At 33.6% G+C, this 17,558-nt stretch overlaps 1 protein-coding gene across 1 annotated transcript; it reads left to right on the top strand.

Annotated features, from left to right (window-relative positions):
- The first annotated feature begins 5,334 nt into the window (after window positions 1-5,334).
- LOC149930893 (uncharacterized) lies at window positions 5,335-10,104 on the top strand. The gene is made up of 3 exons (XM_090158947.1): window positions 5,335-5,429; window positions 6,977-7,158; window positions 9,923-10,104. Exons 1-3 carry the CDS (start codon window positions 5,348-5,350, stop codon window positions 10,007-10,009), a joined length of 351 nt encoding a protein of 116 aa, XP_090015073.1. The 5' UTR covers window positions 5,335-5,347; the 3' UTR covers window positions 10,010-10,104.
- Window positions 10,105-17,558: the final 7,454 nt, after the last annotated feature.

Below are 17,558 nucleotides of genomic sequence, written 5' to 3'. Positions count from 1 at the left end.
TTATTTAATATAAATCTGTAATAGCATATGTAACATAATCACACGAAACAATTATATATATACTCTGAAATATTTAGTTTTTATGTATATTATTTACTTTTTATGTATGTTATTTACTTTTTATGTATATTATTTACTTTTTATGTATATTATTTACTTTTTATAAACTATTATATACTATTTATTTTTGTTTAATTTTTCCTATACCGTCCTAAATAATTTTAAAATATTTAATGGTTTTTATTAGATAGTTTATGGCATGGTTACATATGAAGCTTGAGTTCAATATATTTTGGTTCAGTATCCTTTTAATCAAGAGTACATTTTAATATAAAAACATAATGGTTGTGCTCATCACAATAATCATAATATTAAATTTTCAGCAATTTTAAAAAAACTGCTAATTTAAGCGTACGTTTCAATCAAAGAAGATGGTAAAATGACTTAACAAAACATTTCCTATAGGATTAAAAATGTACTAATTTCCAATTACAATCATTTACACAATTACAGTTCTTAAATAAAAATACATGTGATAAAGTTGAGGACATTTGATTGAGTTATCAGTCATTTTTAATAATACTTGACTTTAAGGTACATTTTTCTCATAAGTATTATTCCAGTAAACATTCTTTTTCCCCATAAGCTGCTCTATTTGGCAAAAAAAACTTTTTGTAAAACGGCTTTCATAATACAGCTTCTCAAATTTAGTTTTTCCTAGGCCAAGTCGTATCACATCTTTTATTATTTGGAACTAGAGATTCTTTCGAGTAATAGCCATGTCATTAAAATTTTGTTTTTGAACTTATTTAGTGGTTTTCTTACATTGCAGTAATGGTTTTCGTACTTTTTGCCGCGCATCAGAACTTTGTTTTTTCCAGAGATGCTTTTGTAAAAACAATAATTTTTTTCCATCTTTCACTATCTCCATCACCCGTTGAATTCATAAGGTTGAGTGAATAATAAAATTCAATAGTTGAAACACTCAGGTTGCATAAAAGCTAGACGAGTTATTTTGACTTAATGAAAAACTAGTCAATATTTGAACTGTTTAAATTGGAAGACAAACTAGTGGCAGAAGTTTTACTTTTTAACTAGGAGGAAGTTCAATTATTCGGGTTGTTTTCAGTTGTTAGAAATTGAAAATAAAAATTATTGGATTTGATTTCATTTGAATACTAGAAACTTTGCATGCTTCCGTGATAACTGTGATACTAACTTCATATGTAACATTGTTGGTTTCAGTAATTCAAGGAACTTTGATAAGATTCACAATATCAGGAACGTCTTAAGTTACAGTAATAAAACTAGAATTTAAAATTCCCGAAAATCTGATAGGATTTGATTGAAGATTTCTTAGTTTCGTGGAATTGTTTGTATTTTGAAGATAATCCGTTATTGTTTTGAATTTCCCGCGTGACATCCTGTTGTCTGAATTATTTTCTAATAACGTTTCACAACCTAACAGATTCAGAATAGGAACTGATGTTTTTTGTGTGGAAAAGTTCTGATTTTAGATTATTTTCGTATTCATCAGCTGTGGAATGAGCTGAACAGATTCTTGCGGTTTTCACATTTCTAATTGAAGCTGAAGTTCTTGTAAGCCAAAGAGATTTTTAATTTTTATCCTTGCGAAAACAGTAATATGAGACTTTATTTTTGGATTTCCCAACACCATTTTTACACCCCAACACATTCCTGGGATGTTGTAGTTATATCACAGAAACCCTAAAAGAAATACAAATATTATATTAAATGTAATTAAATTAAATAAAATAAATATATTAATTAACGTTATAAATAAATCTACTTTGTGAATTTAAGAAAAGTGATAGGAAAAATTATCAACACTATTAGGTAACAGCTGAACTGATATAAACATTTCCATGCCGGGTAAATTCTTAAGAGAAGCACTAAAACATCATGTAAACCTTCCAATATACTAAACTAAAATATAAACCGTAAAAAATAGCCAAAAATATAAATAAATGGCCAGATGTACTTCCTATTGACGAATGTAGAAGAAAAGTTAAATGTTGTTCAACTTCAAAAACAACTCCAAGAAATCTCAGGATGTGAGCTGAGAATTTCAAGCGTCGGAAGAAACCGTGACCAATGATCATTGGCAAGAATGAAAATTTAAGACTTCTGGTACAAGCATGATCTTTATTAAAATAGTTAATTCAGGTTTTTAAGATTAATTTAGAAAGTTATTTTAATTGTTTGATATTATATTTGCCGCGCTGTTTTATATAATCCAATTCACATGTTTCTTTTTTTAAGGTTTTGATATTAAACATCGCGAAGTTGTTCATAAGGCTTACAAAAATTTGTTCGAATTTCGAAAGTATTTTAGACGAGATGAAAATATTTTTTGTTGGCTTAGAAATTAGAATTCCTAGTTTTTTAATTTTCGTCCGTTCGAAATCTAAAAAAAAGAACATTAGCTAAAAAAATTTCTACTTTCCTCAACCGATTCCTGATCGTATGAATTTATTTCTTGCATTTCAACAGGCTTGATCCCCTTTTAAAAGCGATAAGAAGAATATAGGCCACAAAGGAGGGCTCAGCTGGCCCTGCAGCAGATAACCATTAGTCCCCTAACCTTACTATAGCTTGAAAACTAAGCTTTTCTGTTTCAGTCAATCTCTTTCGATTCCTTTCTACTTTTTAAACAATTGATGGCCAGGGGTAGGAAAGAGCCGTTCAAAAATTAAATGAAGATGCGAAGCTACATGTATGACCAAATAGATCTTCTAGCCGAAAGCGAAATTAAAATTATTGGATTTAATCAGAATTGTCAACATAAGAGGAGTTCGGCAAAGCTGGTAGATGAGTTATATTACGCGGCTAGTATAAATTTATCTTTTCCATAACTGAAATATAACTTGGATATTTTTTCAATATTTTAAAATTAAAAAGAAATTAAATTTAAAATTTTTTCAAATCACGTAATATTAAATGTTTACTTAATCGGAATAATCTAAAAATGAAAAAATAATAGCGCCTAGCTAAACTTATCATTAAAATAATCTGGATATTTTTAAAGTATAAAGGAATAGATATTATGAGGAGCGATACGGTTCTGGACAGTATTTGTGCTGAAACTGACACAATGAAATGCTACACCAAAACATCAACATATTTCATCCAATAGTTATTGAATTTTATTCCGGAAGAGGTTTAGTAGATGTATTTCGTCATTTTTTAGAGTAAAATTTTTTTAAATATAAAATAAAGAAGTAAGAACAGGAAAGACGATGGTGAACGTGTGACGATTGAAGTCAAGATTTGCGGGATAATCAAACTGAGGAGAGAATTCCCCTGAAACCGAACAAGATACATTTCTTGAAGCTAGTTTTTCGCGTTTGGTTCTTTTCAGGACGGCCTCGTCACCCTACGACCGGAAACGGAAACCAGGTTTATTTGATAGAAGAAGAAATATTATAGCCCACAGATATGGCGAAATAATGTTAAATAATTTTTCATAAAGTGAACAATTTTTTAATTTCCCGAAAAAATCTACGTAACTAACCATTTAACTTATTTTCGCAAATTAAGATTTTTTTCAAGGATTTTCCGCATCACATCGCCATGTATAGACACACCCTCAGCAGCGCCGCATTATCAACAAGGCTGACTAGGTCTACGGGTCCACCAAAAGCAGGGGCCCATGAATCATAAGGAGCGAATGTTGAACGGTTGCCTAGCGCCCTTTTATAGATTAATACGGCACTGACCCTCAACTTTCACCTTTAAATCTAACTTGCAATGAAATAAAGTAAATTTTATTGTTTAATTTTACAATCTGACCATTATTGTAAAATTTTTGTTGATCATTAAAATTAACCAAATAAAAGTTATATTTATGTGCAAATTGCATCGATCATATTTCGTAATCTTGTAATTTTACAGCAAACTTGAAATATAATATATAAAACCATAATTTGTTGGATTCTTAAATAAAACTAAATTTAATTTTAAATCTTGAATATAGTCTAGCTGATTATTATTTATTTTTAATATATTTTTTATAATATAATAAAGCAAAAAAAAAATTATTTTACAATATAAAATTTAAATTTCCTTTAACAAAAGACAATAATTTTTTATTATATTTAGAATAGTTCAATTTCAATATATTAATAAAAATAAAGCCTTTCAATCCATGAAAGCCGCATTATCTTTACCGAATACAATAAATATCACAATGAACTAGAATTTGTTGTTTCGAAATAATATATATTTGAAATAAGTGGATTTCGAAACCTTAGAGTTCATATTTGAACGTATCACTGTTTATCAGAGCCCACAATGCCGATAACTCTTCCTTCGAAATACGAACGCTAGGATAAAAGCCATCGGAACTCTTCAAGATAGCTTCATTCGAAGAAGAACCGTACAACGAGGGAAACACATTCAGAAGCAGGTTTCAATATGATTTGTAAAATCTCTTTCATCGCACTTCTGCTCACAATCGCCGTGGCTGGCAACGCTGTACTTTTCGAGGATTGTGGTCAGTTATTATTTATATATAATTTGTTTTTGCCCAATCGAGAGGGAGACTCGAATTTCTGACGTTGTTTCTTTTGTCGGCGAACGATTATTTAAGCTGGATTTCTCCATAAAGGGGAAATCGTATGTCATAGGTCAAACTACTCGGAAATGCACTTCCAGGGGTGAAATACATGGTTGGATATTGTACTAAGGCATGGCACGAGATGTAGAGGCGTGGGCTATTTGGCACGCATTAGGCTTGTAAACATGGCTGTTTGATAAATCAGTTTTTATAATTTTTAGTGGATGGTAATAGCTTTTCAATTCGCAATGTAAATTCAGTTTTAAACGGTGGATTTATATTAAAAAAAGGGGATATAAGAAATCTTTAGCGACCAAAGCCGACCATACCAACATTATCTAAAGATCACTTTATTTGTTTTATGAAAGTAAGAATAACACTAGTAGGCAGCTAAGGTGCAGCTTCAACTTGGTGACTAAAGGATATGTGGATAAAGAAGTATATTTTAAAAAGAAGTATAAGAAAAGCAAATAGATAGGTAATTTCATAATAAATGACTTTAATCGAAATAAATTATGACGTTAAAATTAATTTTTTTTTATATTTTTTTAAATATTTTATCAATTGGCGAAGTTTAAAGTGTTGTATTTTACGCTCTAGCTGTTACACGTAGCTCATCAGGTCCGCCGTATTAATGACAGGAAACTGGAATAGACGTCGCTTATTATTTAAAATGATATTAATAATTATTTTAACTTAAAAATATTTCCTTTGAAATGTTTCTTATTTGGTAATAACTTTAAAGGAGACGGCAGTGTGAAGGAAGTGATGCTGGACTTGTGTCGTGGGGACGAACCGTGCCTTTTAAAACAAGGAAATACCGTTAAAATTGTCGGAGTCATTAAACCAAGTGAGTTTTTACATGTATTCATTCTAAATTATCTTAACGTACTTAAAATCATAATATCGCACGTGATGTTCTTAACCTGTAATTTATTTGTAAGTAACAAATACATTATCTTACTACGCTACTAATTAGATTCCAAAGAAAACACGTCGATGATTCTTTAACCGAAAAACATGTTTCAATTTTTACTAGTTTATCTTCAAAAACGCAGTTATTTTCATTAATACAGTCTCCCTTGGAATCTCAATTAAATATTTTATAAGACACAGACTTCAAAGTGGTTTTAAAATTTTAAATAGCAGTTTACATTTAAACTTAAGGTTTCTCGAATGTTTTCAAAATACAACAAAATTATTTTGAGAACAAATAAATCTTTAAATTTCGGTGAGCAAGCTAAGCTATTTTCATAATTATCGATGTCAAAATTGACTTTTTCGGGACAACGCAATCTGACATAGGCAAAAGAAATAGTTATTATTAATTTCCTGTTTTTCAGTCTAAAAATTAAATAGTATTTGCTTTTGATAAAGTGACATAGATGATATAATAATAAATAATAAATTGGGGAATTCACTTTTTCTTGGCACTAAAATGCCAAGAGTTCTATAATGCAAATCCGAAAATCTACTTGAAATTAGGGCTGATTTATTTTAATGATTTTTTCTCCTGTAATGGCTTAACTTTTTATAGCCACGGGAATTTTTCTTTGTATAAAATCATTGTTTTTACATAAGCGCAAAACCAAATTCTTAAAATTGTATGTTTTTTTGGCGGTTTTTGAATACAGCGCACTGGGAGATGTTAGCTCTAATCAAATGGTCCTATCTCCACCTACTAATTAGGTCAGGTTTGGGCTGGATACTGAGCTTCGGATCATGCTAATGGAGAGTGTCTGTGCAAACTGGCCACCTCGGCGGATTGGGTAGCCTGCTATGAGGCGGCGGGTCTCCGTATGAGGGCACGGCGGTCCGGTTTCCCGGCCTTTTGGAGTCACTCCGGGATCTCCGGTGCCAGCTGTGCCGGGTTACTTGGACTGCTGTGTGCTCGTCGATCCCCTTTAGGAGCTCTCTCCAAAGGGTTTGACTCCTTACCTACCTAGGTAGGGTGTCGGTTGGAGTTGCTACAGCATCCACTCTTAATCCCAATGTTGTGTGCGAAGTGGGAAATTGTCCACCCATTGCTGCACCTTCTGCTGTGTTGAGTGGCTTGTGTCAAAGATGTGACCATCAGTAGTAGGGTACTACTACTCATGCTGGATTTGTCACCTGTCCGGGCTAGGTGGACGCTGGCCTAGGGCTCTATGATGATAGACCTCTGGTGGTTTGGTCTTTGTTACTAGGTACACAAGGCTATAAATTCTGACACACTGTTTTTGAATACAGTAGCAATGTATTTGGAGCCATAACATAATATATTTTTCGTGTGATTTATCTAAGGTATATTGCAGAAATATTTAGTAGAATTGAAACATAGTTTGAAAACCAAATTATCAATTTGCTTGTGCCTCGCGAGAGTCATCATTTGGTTTTATCGAATTTTTTACTTTGCAGATATCCCAGCTGTGTCGGTGAAAACCACTATAACCGCCATCATAGGAGGGGAATCTATCCGTCTACCCGATGACAGCCTCGACGCATGCGCAGACGGAAAAATCAGCCCTTCGTGCCCCGTCATCGCTGGCGAGACATACCGTTACACGACCTACTTGAAAGTTACGGGAGCATTGCCAGTGGTGAGTCTTCGAATTGTTTCATTTAGGGGCTGTTCACAAATTACATCACTACATTAACTTTTTAATCCACAACCCTCTCCCTCTCGTAACGGAGAGTACCAATAAAAAGTTCACCACCCCCGAAATTGCATAACAACTCCTCAACTCCCCTTACATTATATTAGCACCTTCAATCCCAAAATTACTATATTTCTTACAAATGTAAGCCAATTTGTTTATTTTAACCTTAACAAATATAATCATTCTATTTTTAATTATCACATGCGCAGAACGTTAAAGTAATTGATACGTATGAAACTGAAGCATTACCGTTCATAAGAGTCTGGTGTGCATCATAATCAGGGCCGTCTTTACATACTGTTGGGCCCCTGGGGTTTTTAATTTTGGGGGCCCCTCGAGTGGCTTAAAAAGGGGGGGGGGGTTATTGTACCCGTTAATTTATAGGAATGGCACCAGCCCTCCCGGTTGAATAGTAAAAAGTGGTGGGGGCCGCCAAATTCACCTTCGAAACTGCACCCCATGAATCTAGAACTTTCCTAAAATATTCGCCTCTAGGAAATTTCGGTGTATACAGTGATTTCAGTATCACGTGGCACGACGTCACCTATGCTTTTTCCCATAGAGAAAAACTCCCGCACAAAATGGCGGCCATAGCCGAAGTTGTGAATAAAATATATTCGTATATTATATACTCTACAAAATTAAACAACATCTTCTAAAACAACTTAATTATCTATAATTTTTACAATTAAAATGTGTTTAGTAATATTTATCTCAGACACTTTATCTGATTTAACTTCTTTAAAGATGTAACAGAAGTTTTCAAATTAATCAGCCTAAGCTCCAGAGAAGGGGCAATGTGTTTAAGATATACACAATATCTCTTCTAACTCGGTGCCGAATTATCGTTTACAGAAAATTTTCTGTACTCTTATAACTTACAACAAATTTTCCAACATCGAGCTTACCTATAGCTATCCCTAGACCCCATTATAAGAAATAGAGTTTAAGTAAACGCAGGCCGCAGGCGGCAGACAGTGAGACTGAAACGATGGCATAGGCCTAACAAGTAATTGAGAATTGAAATAAATAACTGTAGAAAAGTTAAAAACAAAAATAATTCTTATAAACTTTATATTTAAAAATTAATTACCATTCATGAAACGCATCGGAGAAAAACAATTATCCCATAGTGCAAAACTATGTGAAAATATTTGTGTATGATAGCAGACCAGGCGCCAATTTGAACGTTCAACGGTCTTATACATATATACGTTCTTGGTTTTAGGCAATCGAGTCGGGTATCTAGTACGAAATTTTTTTCACCGAGTATTCGAGTCTAGTAATATTGAAGTGGGATATAAAAGACTAGTATACTAGTCTACTAGCCTAATTATAGTAATTAATTGTAAAATAAAAAATATACATTTTTTAAAAATTATTAATGTATCGTCTGTCCGTATATTGCTTAGGAAGCGAGGGGCTGATCACTCCGCGTAATCGGTGTACAGAGCCGTACCTTTGACTGTACTAATGGGATTACGCGTAATCTTTGAAGTCCCTACCTTTGGCAGTGCTAATCTAAGCGTAATCCGGTGTACAGACTTTCTAAGAGTGGTTAGCCCCTCGTTAGGAAGTCAAGAGTCCTAAGTTCTAACGCCAGCCGACATCCAAAACTAAAACTTAATAATATTGTTTGAAGAAAAACCGCGCAGGCGCACTACGTATTAAAAACCGTGATCAATCCCCAAGGTCATTCAAAGTATTTGTTGTTTCTACGTCTTGTAGGTACCGTTTATTATTTTAACCCAAAAAAGTTGCAAAAACCATTTCTGAACTTACAGCAGCTTAATCGAGTTATCGGGTACTTGTCTATGCAATTTTTGGTAATCGATAATCGACGAGTATTTTCCAATTAATTATTCGAGGTCCAGTTCAAGTACTCGACTTCAAAAAATTCCGAGTAATAGATTATGTTCGAGTACTCGCACAGCCCTAGAATTCAAGCTATTAAAAACGGTTAAGAGTTAAAACACGCTATTCTAATGTAGCAGCCGACGTGCACTGCTCGTGGTCCAGTCTATTTATTCTAGGCCAGGTGAGTCACTGGTCACCTGTCCGCTTTAAAAAAAAACCCTTATTTCCCACTTTGTCCATAATGCTATTAAACTTACTTAGAGAAACGTTTCAGTTGTACAGCTAATTCAAATCATTTTGGCCTACTAATATATAAAAATAGGCTGTGTCCGCAAAACTGTTGGTGACGGAAAACAAATTATCGAGGGTAGAAATCAGCTTAGACTAAAAATGTGGCGACGTTGTCCGCCCGTCGTCATAAAACGTCTGAGTTAAATACAAAAATAGGGCACAGATATACCTTCGTTTAGTATTTATTTCAAAGATAAATTTTTAATATTGAATGGTTTTTTACTGGGCCTGAGGGGGCCCCTCTTGATCTCGGGGCCCTGGGCCAGGGCCCAATGGGTAATACGGCACTGATCATAATGATCTGAAAGGAAGCGTTATTTTTACTTGTGCAAAAGTTTCGGTTTTCAGTAAGCCTTGGTTGATCCGTTAAAAAGATATGGCGGCATTGACTACTTTCGTATTCTTAACTCTCAGTACCAACACTTCTAAGTACTCACTTATAGTTAGATTATGGCAAAACAGACTAACGTGAAACTCAAATGTATTCTGATTCTTTTGGTTCTAAGGCCTTTCGAATAGCTTTTTTATAATTAATTTACATATTTATCTTTATCAGGGGAATTTGGAGCTCGTTTACAAGGGAAGAAACGAACTGGGAAATACTATTGGTTGCGGAAAAGTGGCCTTAACCATCGTCGAGTAAAGGTTTCCTGCCATGGATGGTTCACTGATGGTTGCTTCAAATGAACGATATTTCCGAATTTCCTTTCAACTAATCAAATATATAATTTTCAACAAACAATAATTTTCACAATAAAAACATTTTTCTAACTAAACTGCTTTTTAAAAAAAAAATAAAGTAAATGTATATTTTAAGGGGCAAGACCACAGTGGCCATTGTCTACTTTCGCGCTATTTCAAGCTGAACTCTTTTAATTTTGTATTTTAACTTATAAAATTAATATTTAAGTATAGAACAGCCTCTTGTTTAGTGCTTAAAATAATTTGGACAATTTTAAATTTTAAAATAATTAAGTTGTTACGTTTCAATTCGTACCCCCGGAGCTAAACAAGTTGGGCAAACGCCCAAAATACCCTTTAGTTAGGACCTTATATATCGTTAACTATTAATATTAGAATTATCAAAATTATTTTAAGCACTAGAGGAAGGCTCAGCCTAATATGAAAAATATAATTCAATTATGTAATTGTTAAAACAAAAACGTTCAGCTTGAACGAAAACGAGGCTTTTACTGTATTCTTCCCCCTTAAAGGCTGGTTAACGCACGGTCAAAAACGTCATGATCAAGAGTGCCAACGCAAACTATTTCAGTTAGGCCTGCCGAAATATTTCTTCGTCCATGCTCACCGTCGGCAGGTTTTTGTTCGAATGTAAAACAGCCTTAAGTGAGAACTAATAGAGATAACAATTTACGTAAATATGAAAGAAAACGAGAACCACCGTTAGTCTAGAGATAGCAATCAATTAAGTAATTAATAAACAATAATTATGTAAATAAACAAACATTAATTATATAAATAAGAAAGCATTAAGTGCTAGAAATTAAGATGGTGATTATTGAACCTTATCGTTCAACTTAAATATCAGTAAAATAATATTTTATTACGTTCAAGAGCAGAGTTGAAGATTTATTTGTGCGATCCTTTCGTTGGAAAACCAACTTAGAAACACAAATTTAGCAAATGTGTAGTACCACGTTTTATGAGAAGGGTTTTTATAAATGGATGGGGTTGGTTTTGTTATGTTTAATAGGTATTTACGTAAAATCTGATCAGGGTACATTTCCAATTTAAACATTATAATATTTTATAAATATATATTTATGTAGGGGTTTAAATTAAAATTAATATATATGTTTAAAAGGGCAAAAAAATGAGGTTATTACACTCCCTTCAAGCTTTGAACACTTCTTAATTTGTTAAATCTAATTTAATTAATTTTAAAAACATTGCCGTTGCAATAGGAATTTATTGTAAATTTTGATTGTAGTTCGGTATATTATTAACCTTGGATTTTGAAATAATTAATCGGTACAGTAAAATCTGTACCACGTGAAAATAAGGGAAAATTATTTTCTATCTTGAAACGTTATCACCATCTAGCCGGTTTCTACCATACTAAACATTCATAGGATTTTCCCTTAATTACTTTTTCTGCCACCTGATGTGGTAAGGAAACGTCAGAATTGCTGTATATTAAGTGAGTAAAGCCAGAAATAAATGAACCGAAGTTATTGAAATAGCGTTCAGAATCGGACGGCGTTTTCCTAATGAAAATGATTAGAAGGTCGAGTCAAATAAAATCTAATTGCCATCGCCTTCTTTTGACGTGATAAATTGCACTCGTGAATTGTTGGTATAGCTATTTATATGTATAAATAATGGTTTCATTAAAACAAAGCGCACAAAATATCAAATTCGAGGTCCAAATATAACTTTATAAGGAAAATGCCTCCTACATGGGGAGTATAGCAGTCTGATATCTTCGGTTCATTTACTTCTGGTAATGCTTAATTATATAGTCTCTTAGCAAATGCACGTAAGAACCTGCGGGCTTCTTAACATCACCTTTTAACTTTTCTTTTTTTCCCTGGAATTGTGGAAACTGAAATAGACACAAGGCATTTAGAAATGTTAAACGTTACTTTTATCTGTCATTTACTTCAGAAAACCCACCCTCTGGAAAAAGCACGAGATCTTTACAAATTATTACAATACAATGTATATCACGTATGTCCACCCTCAAAATGGTATCGAGTGCAGGGTGGGAAATAACGAAAGTGGATATGTGACCAGTGACCCCCTGACCTAGAATAAATAAACTGGGCCATGACCTGCAATGCACGTCGTCTGATACATTAGAATAGCGTGTTTAAATTCTAAACATCACCTTTTCACTTTTATTTTTTTCCTGGAATTGTGGAAACTGAAATAAATAATATAACAATGGCTTAATTTAGCATTATAAAGCCGTTTTAAATATGGATTTAAAAAATAATTTAGACTAAATGGAAAATACGCTTTGACAGATTTGTTATTACCTATTAATCAAAAGAAAGCAACGCTATTCTCAATAATTATAATTGATCACGCAAATTTATGGTTTGAGTTGCTTCAGGTTGATCAACTTTGTAATGGATTAATAAAACAAATGTTCAAAACAAATTGGTAAAAACATACTTAAGAATAACCTACACACAAATAACTATTCTGGTAAAAAATATTGGCTGAAAAAATCCATAATTTTCAAAAATTCGTTACATTCACAGAGTTTGCCCTTGACCCATCCGAATTAGTGTTTTCCAAACACTGAATTTTATTGCCATATACCCTGGAGAACAGTGCCACATAATTAACCTGAATTTTTAAAACCCATTCTTAACCTACAATTTATTGGTGTGCGTTATTACCCTCCTGTATAAAATTAATAATTTTGCAATGCTAATGATATTTAGTTCAATTGCGCGTAAAAAATATAAAACGTTTCTAGTTAATAATTTACTTTTACTTATTCTCTATAATGTTCAAAGCTTATTCTAGGTCTATTGTCTCGTAAAATTTACAGCAAGCAGCCGTCAGAAGTTGTTTGCTCTGAAATATAAGCTTACTTTTAAAATCATTTTGGAAGAGTTTGGGATAAAATGTGACGATGTAAAGATGACTAAAAACTTAATATTACGCTCATGATTCAGCATAAATTTCGCTAACAGAAAAATAACGTTTAAATTGGCTGCCGAACCATTTACTCTACATTTGAAGTTTTTTGGTCACATATTCCCAAAATACTACTCTGAAAATACGAGACTGTTAACAATCAATTGCTTGGACGTTAGATTAGATACCAAAATATCTTACTCTTTCGACTTTGGATATCTTTAACTGTGGGTCCATGTTTTCAAAAGCTAATTTTGCTTGGTTAATTTTTGAAAGGTTAGCCCCTTTCGGCGTACTTTTGTTTATATCGTTTTCTAGAAGATACAATTATTGTTTCATTTTCTCTGATAAACCGTTAAAAACACAGAACTATCAATATCAAACATAATATTTACCCTTTAGAGAAAATCATACTACAAGTTGAGTTTATTTTAAATTAAGCTGATAATTATTACAGTTTAAGTTTATTTGTCTAAAACGATTCTTTGAATTATTGAACCTGGTTTTAAAAGGAATTTTGTTTGAATATAATATTGACGACAATGTTTCAAGTCACCGCGTCATCCTTAAATAAGTGGACAGTCAATATTTTAAGTCCGAAAATCTTTAACAATGTGAATTAGTATAAAAGGCAAAAACTGAATATTAAAGAACGATTCCCGTGGTAGCTCCATAAAAATTGCAGCATTTGATCGGTCATTTCGGAGAAGAAATGTAAATTTTAGTAATTGTATTTGTTCATGATTCCAGTCAGCCAGTTTAATTTGTATTCTGTGCAATTGAATCTGAATTTAGTTTTAAGAAACTGACGTTACGAAATTTGGATGGTTTTGAGTTTTAACAGAAATAAGAGAATGAGGACAGGGGTATCAGATTAAATAGGGTATCGTCGAGTATCATTTATCCCAAGCTGTATGAGATAATGAAAACCGAGAGGTAACGCAGATAATCTTGATAAGGGGATGAGGATCGATATGTTTTGGTTGATTACAGCCAAATCAACCGGGTACCCTACAATGATGAACTCAATGGGATTTCGCTAACATTGTTAGTAATTCGAACTGGACCATATGTTTTGTGAAACAGAAGTATGAATCATAGGTCGGCAAGACTTTGGGTCTCCGGTCTCCAGACCTCCAGCCTCCACTGGAAAATTTGGTCTCCGGTCCTCCAGCCTCCACTGGAAGATTTGGTCTCCGGTCCTCCAGCCTCCGCTGGAAAATTTGGTCTCCGGTCTCCGGTCCTCCAGCCTCCGCTGGAAAATTTGGTCTCCGGTCTCCGGTCTCCGGTCCTCCAGCCTCCACTGGAAGATTTGGTCTCCGGTCTCCAGACCTCCACTGAAAGATTTGGTCTCCGGTCTCCAGTCCTCCATTCCTAACGCCCAAATCTGGTTTCTAATCACTAAGGGTCCCTATCTATTTATTTAAAAAGTAACTATGACGACTTATTGAACCCCGTATTATTGTTCCGCTCCAGTGAGTCCAGTCCAAACGTGACTTAGAATAATAGCGGGAGCCTGCGCAGGTATATATAGGTTAAGCTAATAGAGTTGAACACTTGTGATTGTTCTCGTAGACGTATCTTAGAAATTATTTACATCGAAGTATGTTGAAGTTGAGTTAGGTGCAGCGACTCCAGTAGTTTCAGGAATAAGGCGCCAGACGACGCCGCGGCTAAGGGTCACCGTTCTAAAATCTCCGAAGCGACTAAAGGGTCTCCGGTCTCCTGGCCTTCGAAGCGACTAAGGGGTCTGCGGTCTCCTGGCCTCTGGCCTCCGAAGCGACTAAGGGGTCTCCGGTCTCCTGGCCTCCGGCCTCCGAAGCGACTAAGGGGTCTCCGGTCTCCTGGACTCCGGCCTCCATAGGAATATTGAGTCTCCGGCCTCAGAGTACGGAAGACTGGAGATTGGAGGTCGGAGCCGCCGATGTATGGTATGAATGACAGGGCCGGACTTAGAGATCCTGGGCCCAAAGGAAGATAAGAAGTCTGGGCCCCCTTTTCGCGCGCTGTATTTACTCTTATTCCTGGAACGCTGTGCCTGAATTTCACTGATTCAGCGTAGAAGTCTGAGTTCTACGGTTATATTACTAAATAAAAGCTCCTAACAATCGTCGACTAAATATGCGATAATTATGCAACATTGCGATTTAAGGCTGCGTCCGTAAACTTACAGGCAGAAATTTCGGTAATTTTAAAACAAAATCTTCTACCGAGGAATTTCTGCAATATAAATTACGATTGATATTATAGATTTATGCCTTCGAATACAGTAATTACGGTCACTGGAGGGCCTCTTCCAAGAATGGGCCCCAAGGCCACGGCCAAGGCGGAAATACGGCACTGATGAATGATCTATGGTATGATTAAGTTTGGCCAAAATCATATAAAAACGACGTGGTTAACTGTACTAACGATGTAAGTCAGTTTGAGTAATCCTTAAGTCGAAGATTTCATCAGAAATGGAAGTACAACTAAATCAATGACCCAGAAGCAGAAATACCAAGAACACGCGCGAAGTGTTAGAGGTCGATAAATTTAAAAATAATTTTCTTTTAAATAATAATGATGGTTTGTTTCTACCCTTCATATACAAAATTGATAACCATTGTACGGTTTAACAATATGTCTAGTTGTAGATTTACAGTTTTTTTGTTTGAACTTTGTGGTTTTTAATTTATAAAATATGTAAAGATTTATATGATTTTTTCTATCGGCACAGTATTGTGTCGAAACAAAACCTTTTTAAAAGTTGTAATTACGCATTAATGTTGTGATTTTATTAAAAAGTTTAATCTAAATTACAAGCTAATTGTATTTTAGGCACGTCATATTGCATAGCTAGACTATGGATATCTCCAATTAGGTTCATTCACACAAGTATTAACAATCGGTTTAAAAATAACAATTGCGAAAAGAGTATGAAGCTTTAAAATTCGATACTATTTAGTTCTGATGTTTTAATAGATTTAAAATGTATGCACTTGATAAAAAGAAACGTTTAGATTGCTAAAAAATATTTGAAAAATTCCATTTAAATTGGGAATCCTAGACCACCAGAATACATGTACCTTTTTTTCTAAAAACCTACAAAACATTCACTCTTATCATAAATAGTTTTAATAATCATGGATCTTATGTCAATTTCCATGTTAAATTTTAAATAATATTGAATCGGTCAATGTTTAAAAGAAAGGCGATTTGTCATGTGATTTCATTTGTGGATCCTTTTTTACAACCTCATGATTGTTTAGATTATGTATAGTAAATTCGTATTTTTTTAAACAAAATAAAAGTTTGTTATGTTATATATTTTGAGACTTTATACGGAGACGTTTATTTTCTAATTACGTACTCATGTATGCTTATATCCTTGTGGTATCAATTTTCGCTCTATCTATACACATTAATGAAGTTATTTTGGTATTAACAATGCTTAAATACATTTATACAGGAATTTTTCACAACTCCGAAACGAACAAAATGTCATAGAACATTTTAGATTGTTATTCACCTCTTGAATCTATAGACATTCATTCTTATCGCCATTCTTGAAACACGCTGTGTTGAGTCTTCAAGTGGAATAGCAGGTGTCGGAATCGTATGAAACACTACAGAATAAATAGGAGAGCTGTTGTGACTCTAGTTCAAATGACCGACTGAACAAATCATTTGAATTTCCTTTTTCTAATCTAAATAGTTGAACTGTAAACTTTCCTTATAAAATCCAACAAACCTTTAATAGCGAATTTATAACAAAGCAGAGCTTCACTTTCAGGGAGCTTACAAATTCAACTCCAATTTCAAACTAAAAAAAAACATTATCTTTTTAATAACGCTCGAATGTTAGCGAGATTTAAAACAGTTAATTTTATTTCACGGATTTTACGCTGTTTATTACAGGAATTCTTATAATTACTAACATGTATTATACAATCTTTATTAGGTAAATAGACCAATCCGATTTATTCACCATATAATGATTTCGACGGAGCTATATTTCCAAATCAATAATATTAATACGCAAATAATAACTAATTATAAATAAATCCCCTCAATAAACAGCAGCTGCACGCTGTAAATTAATGTTACAATTTTTTCGTCAGAAATTCGAAATGGATCTCATTGAGAACATACCAACTAAGATGTTTTACTCATGTGGAGTCTGCTTTTCAATTAGTTTCGCAGAAAAAATTGCAACGGGAGTCTTACACATTCCCTTTTTCAAATTCGTTACTAAAAACCGAGCTTTCATGGGTGGGACACTTTGTTATTACATCTTACCCAACTTTCATCCAATCTTTGCTTGGCATTGGGTAATAACAAGAACTTACTATCTTGCTTTTTGTCATTTTTTAAATGAGCCGTAAGCCACAGTATTATTAAAGTTGCATTTAATAAAATAAAGTTAAAGTAATGTTTACTTGATTGGTCTATAAAAATAGTAATCGTTCTATAGATTGATACCGGGAGTCGCTATGTAATGTTAAAATATTTTGAAGTGGTTAATTAATAGATCATGTCTCATATTCTAAGTGCTGTTAATACGTTAAAACATACTTAAGATTTATTTTCTGTAT

This window comes from Leiobunum rupestre, chromosome 9, assembly GCF_980474605.1.
Source record: "Leiobunum rupestre chromosome 9, qqLeiRupe1.1.hap1, whole genome shotgun sequence".
Taxonomy (NCBI): Eukaryota; Metazoa; Arthropoda; class Arachnida; order Opiliones; family Sclerosomatidae; genus Leiobunum; species Leiobunum rupestre.
The sequence above is the reverse complement of the archived record's forward strand: the minus strand, read 5'-3'. Positions and strand labels throughout refer to the sequence as shown.

Excerpts from the sequence above, each read along its gene's own strand:
- LOC149930893 (XM_090158947.1), top strand. The coding sequence starts at position 5,348 with ATGCTGGACTTGTGTCGTGGGGACGAACCGTGCCTTTTAAAACAAGGA. Across the intron at positions 5,430-6,976 it reads TGTCGGAGTCATTAAACCAA|ATATCCCAGCTGTGTCGGTG; the intron begins GTGAGTTTTTAC and ends TTTACTTTGCAG. Across the intron at positions 7,159-9,922 it reads TTACGGGAGCATTGCCAGTG|GGGAATTTGGAGCTCGTTTA; the intron begins GTGAGTCTTCGA and ends TATCTTTATCAG.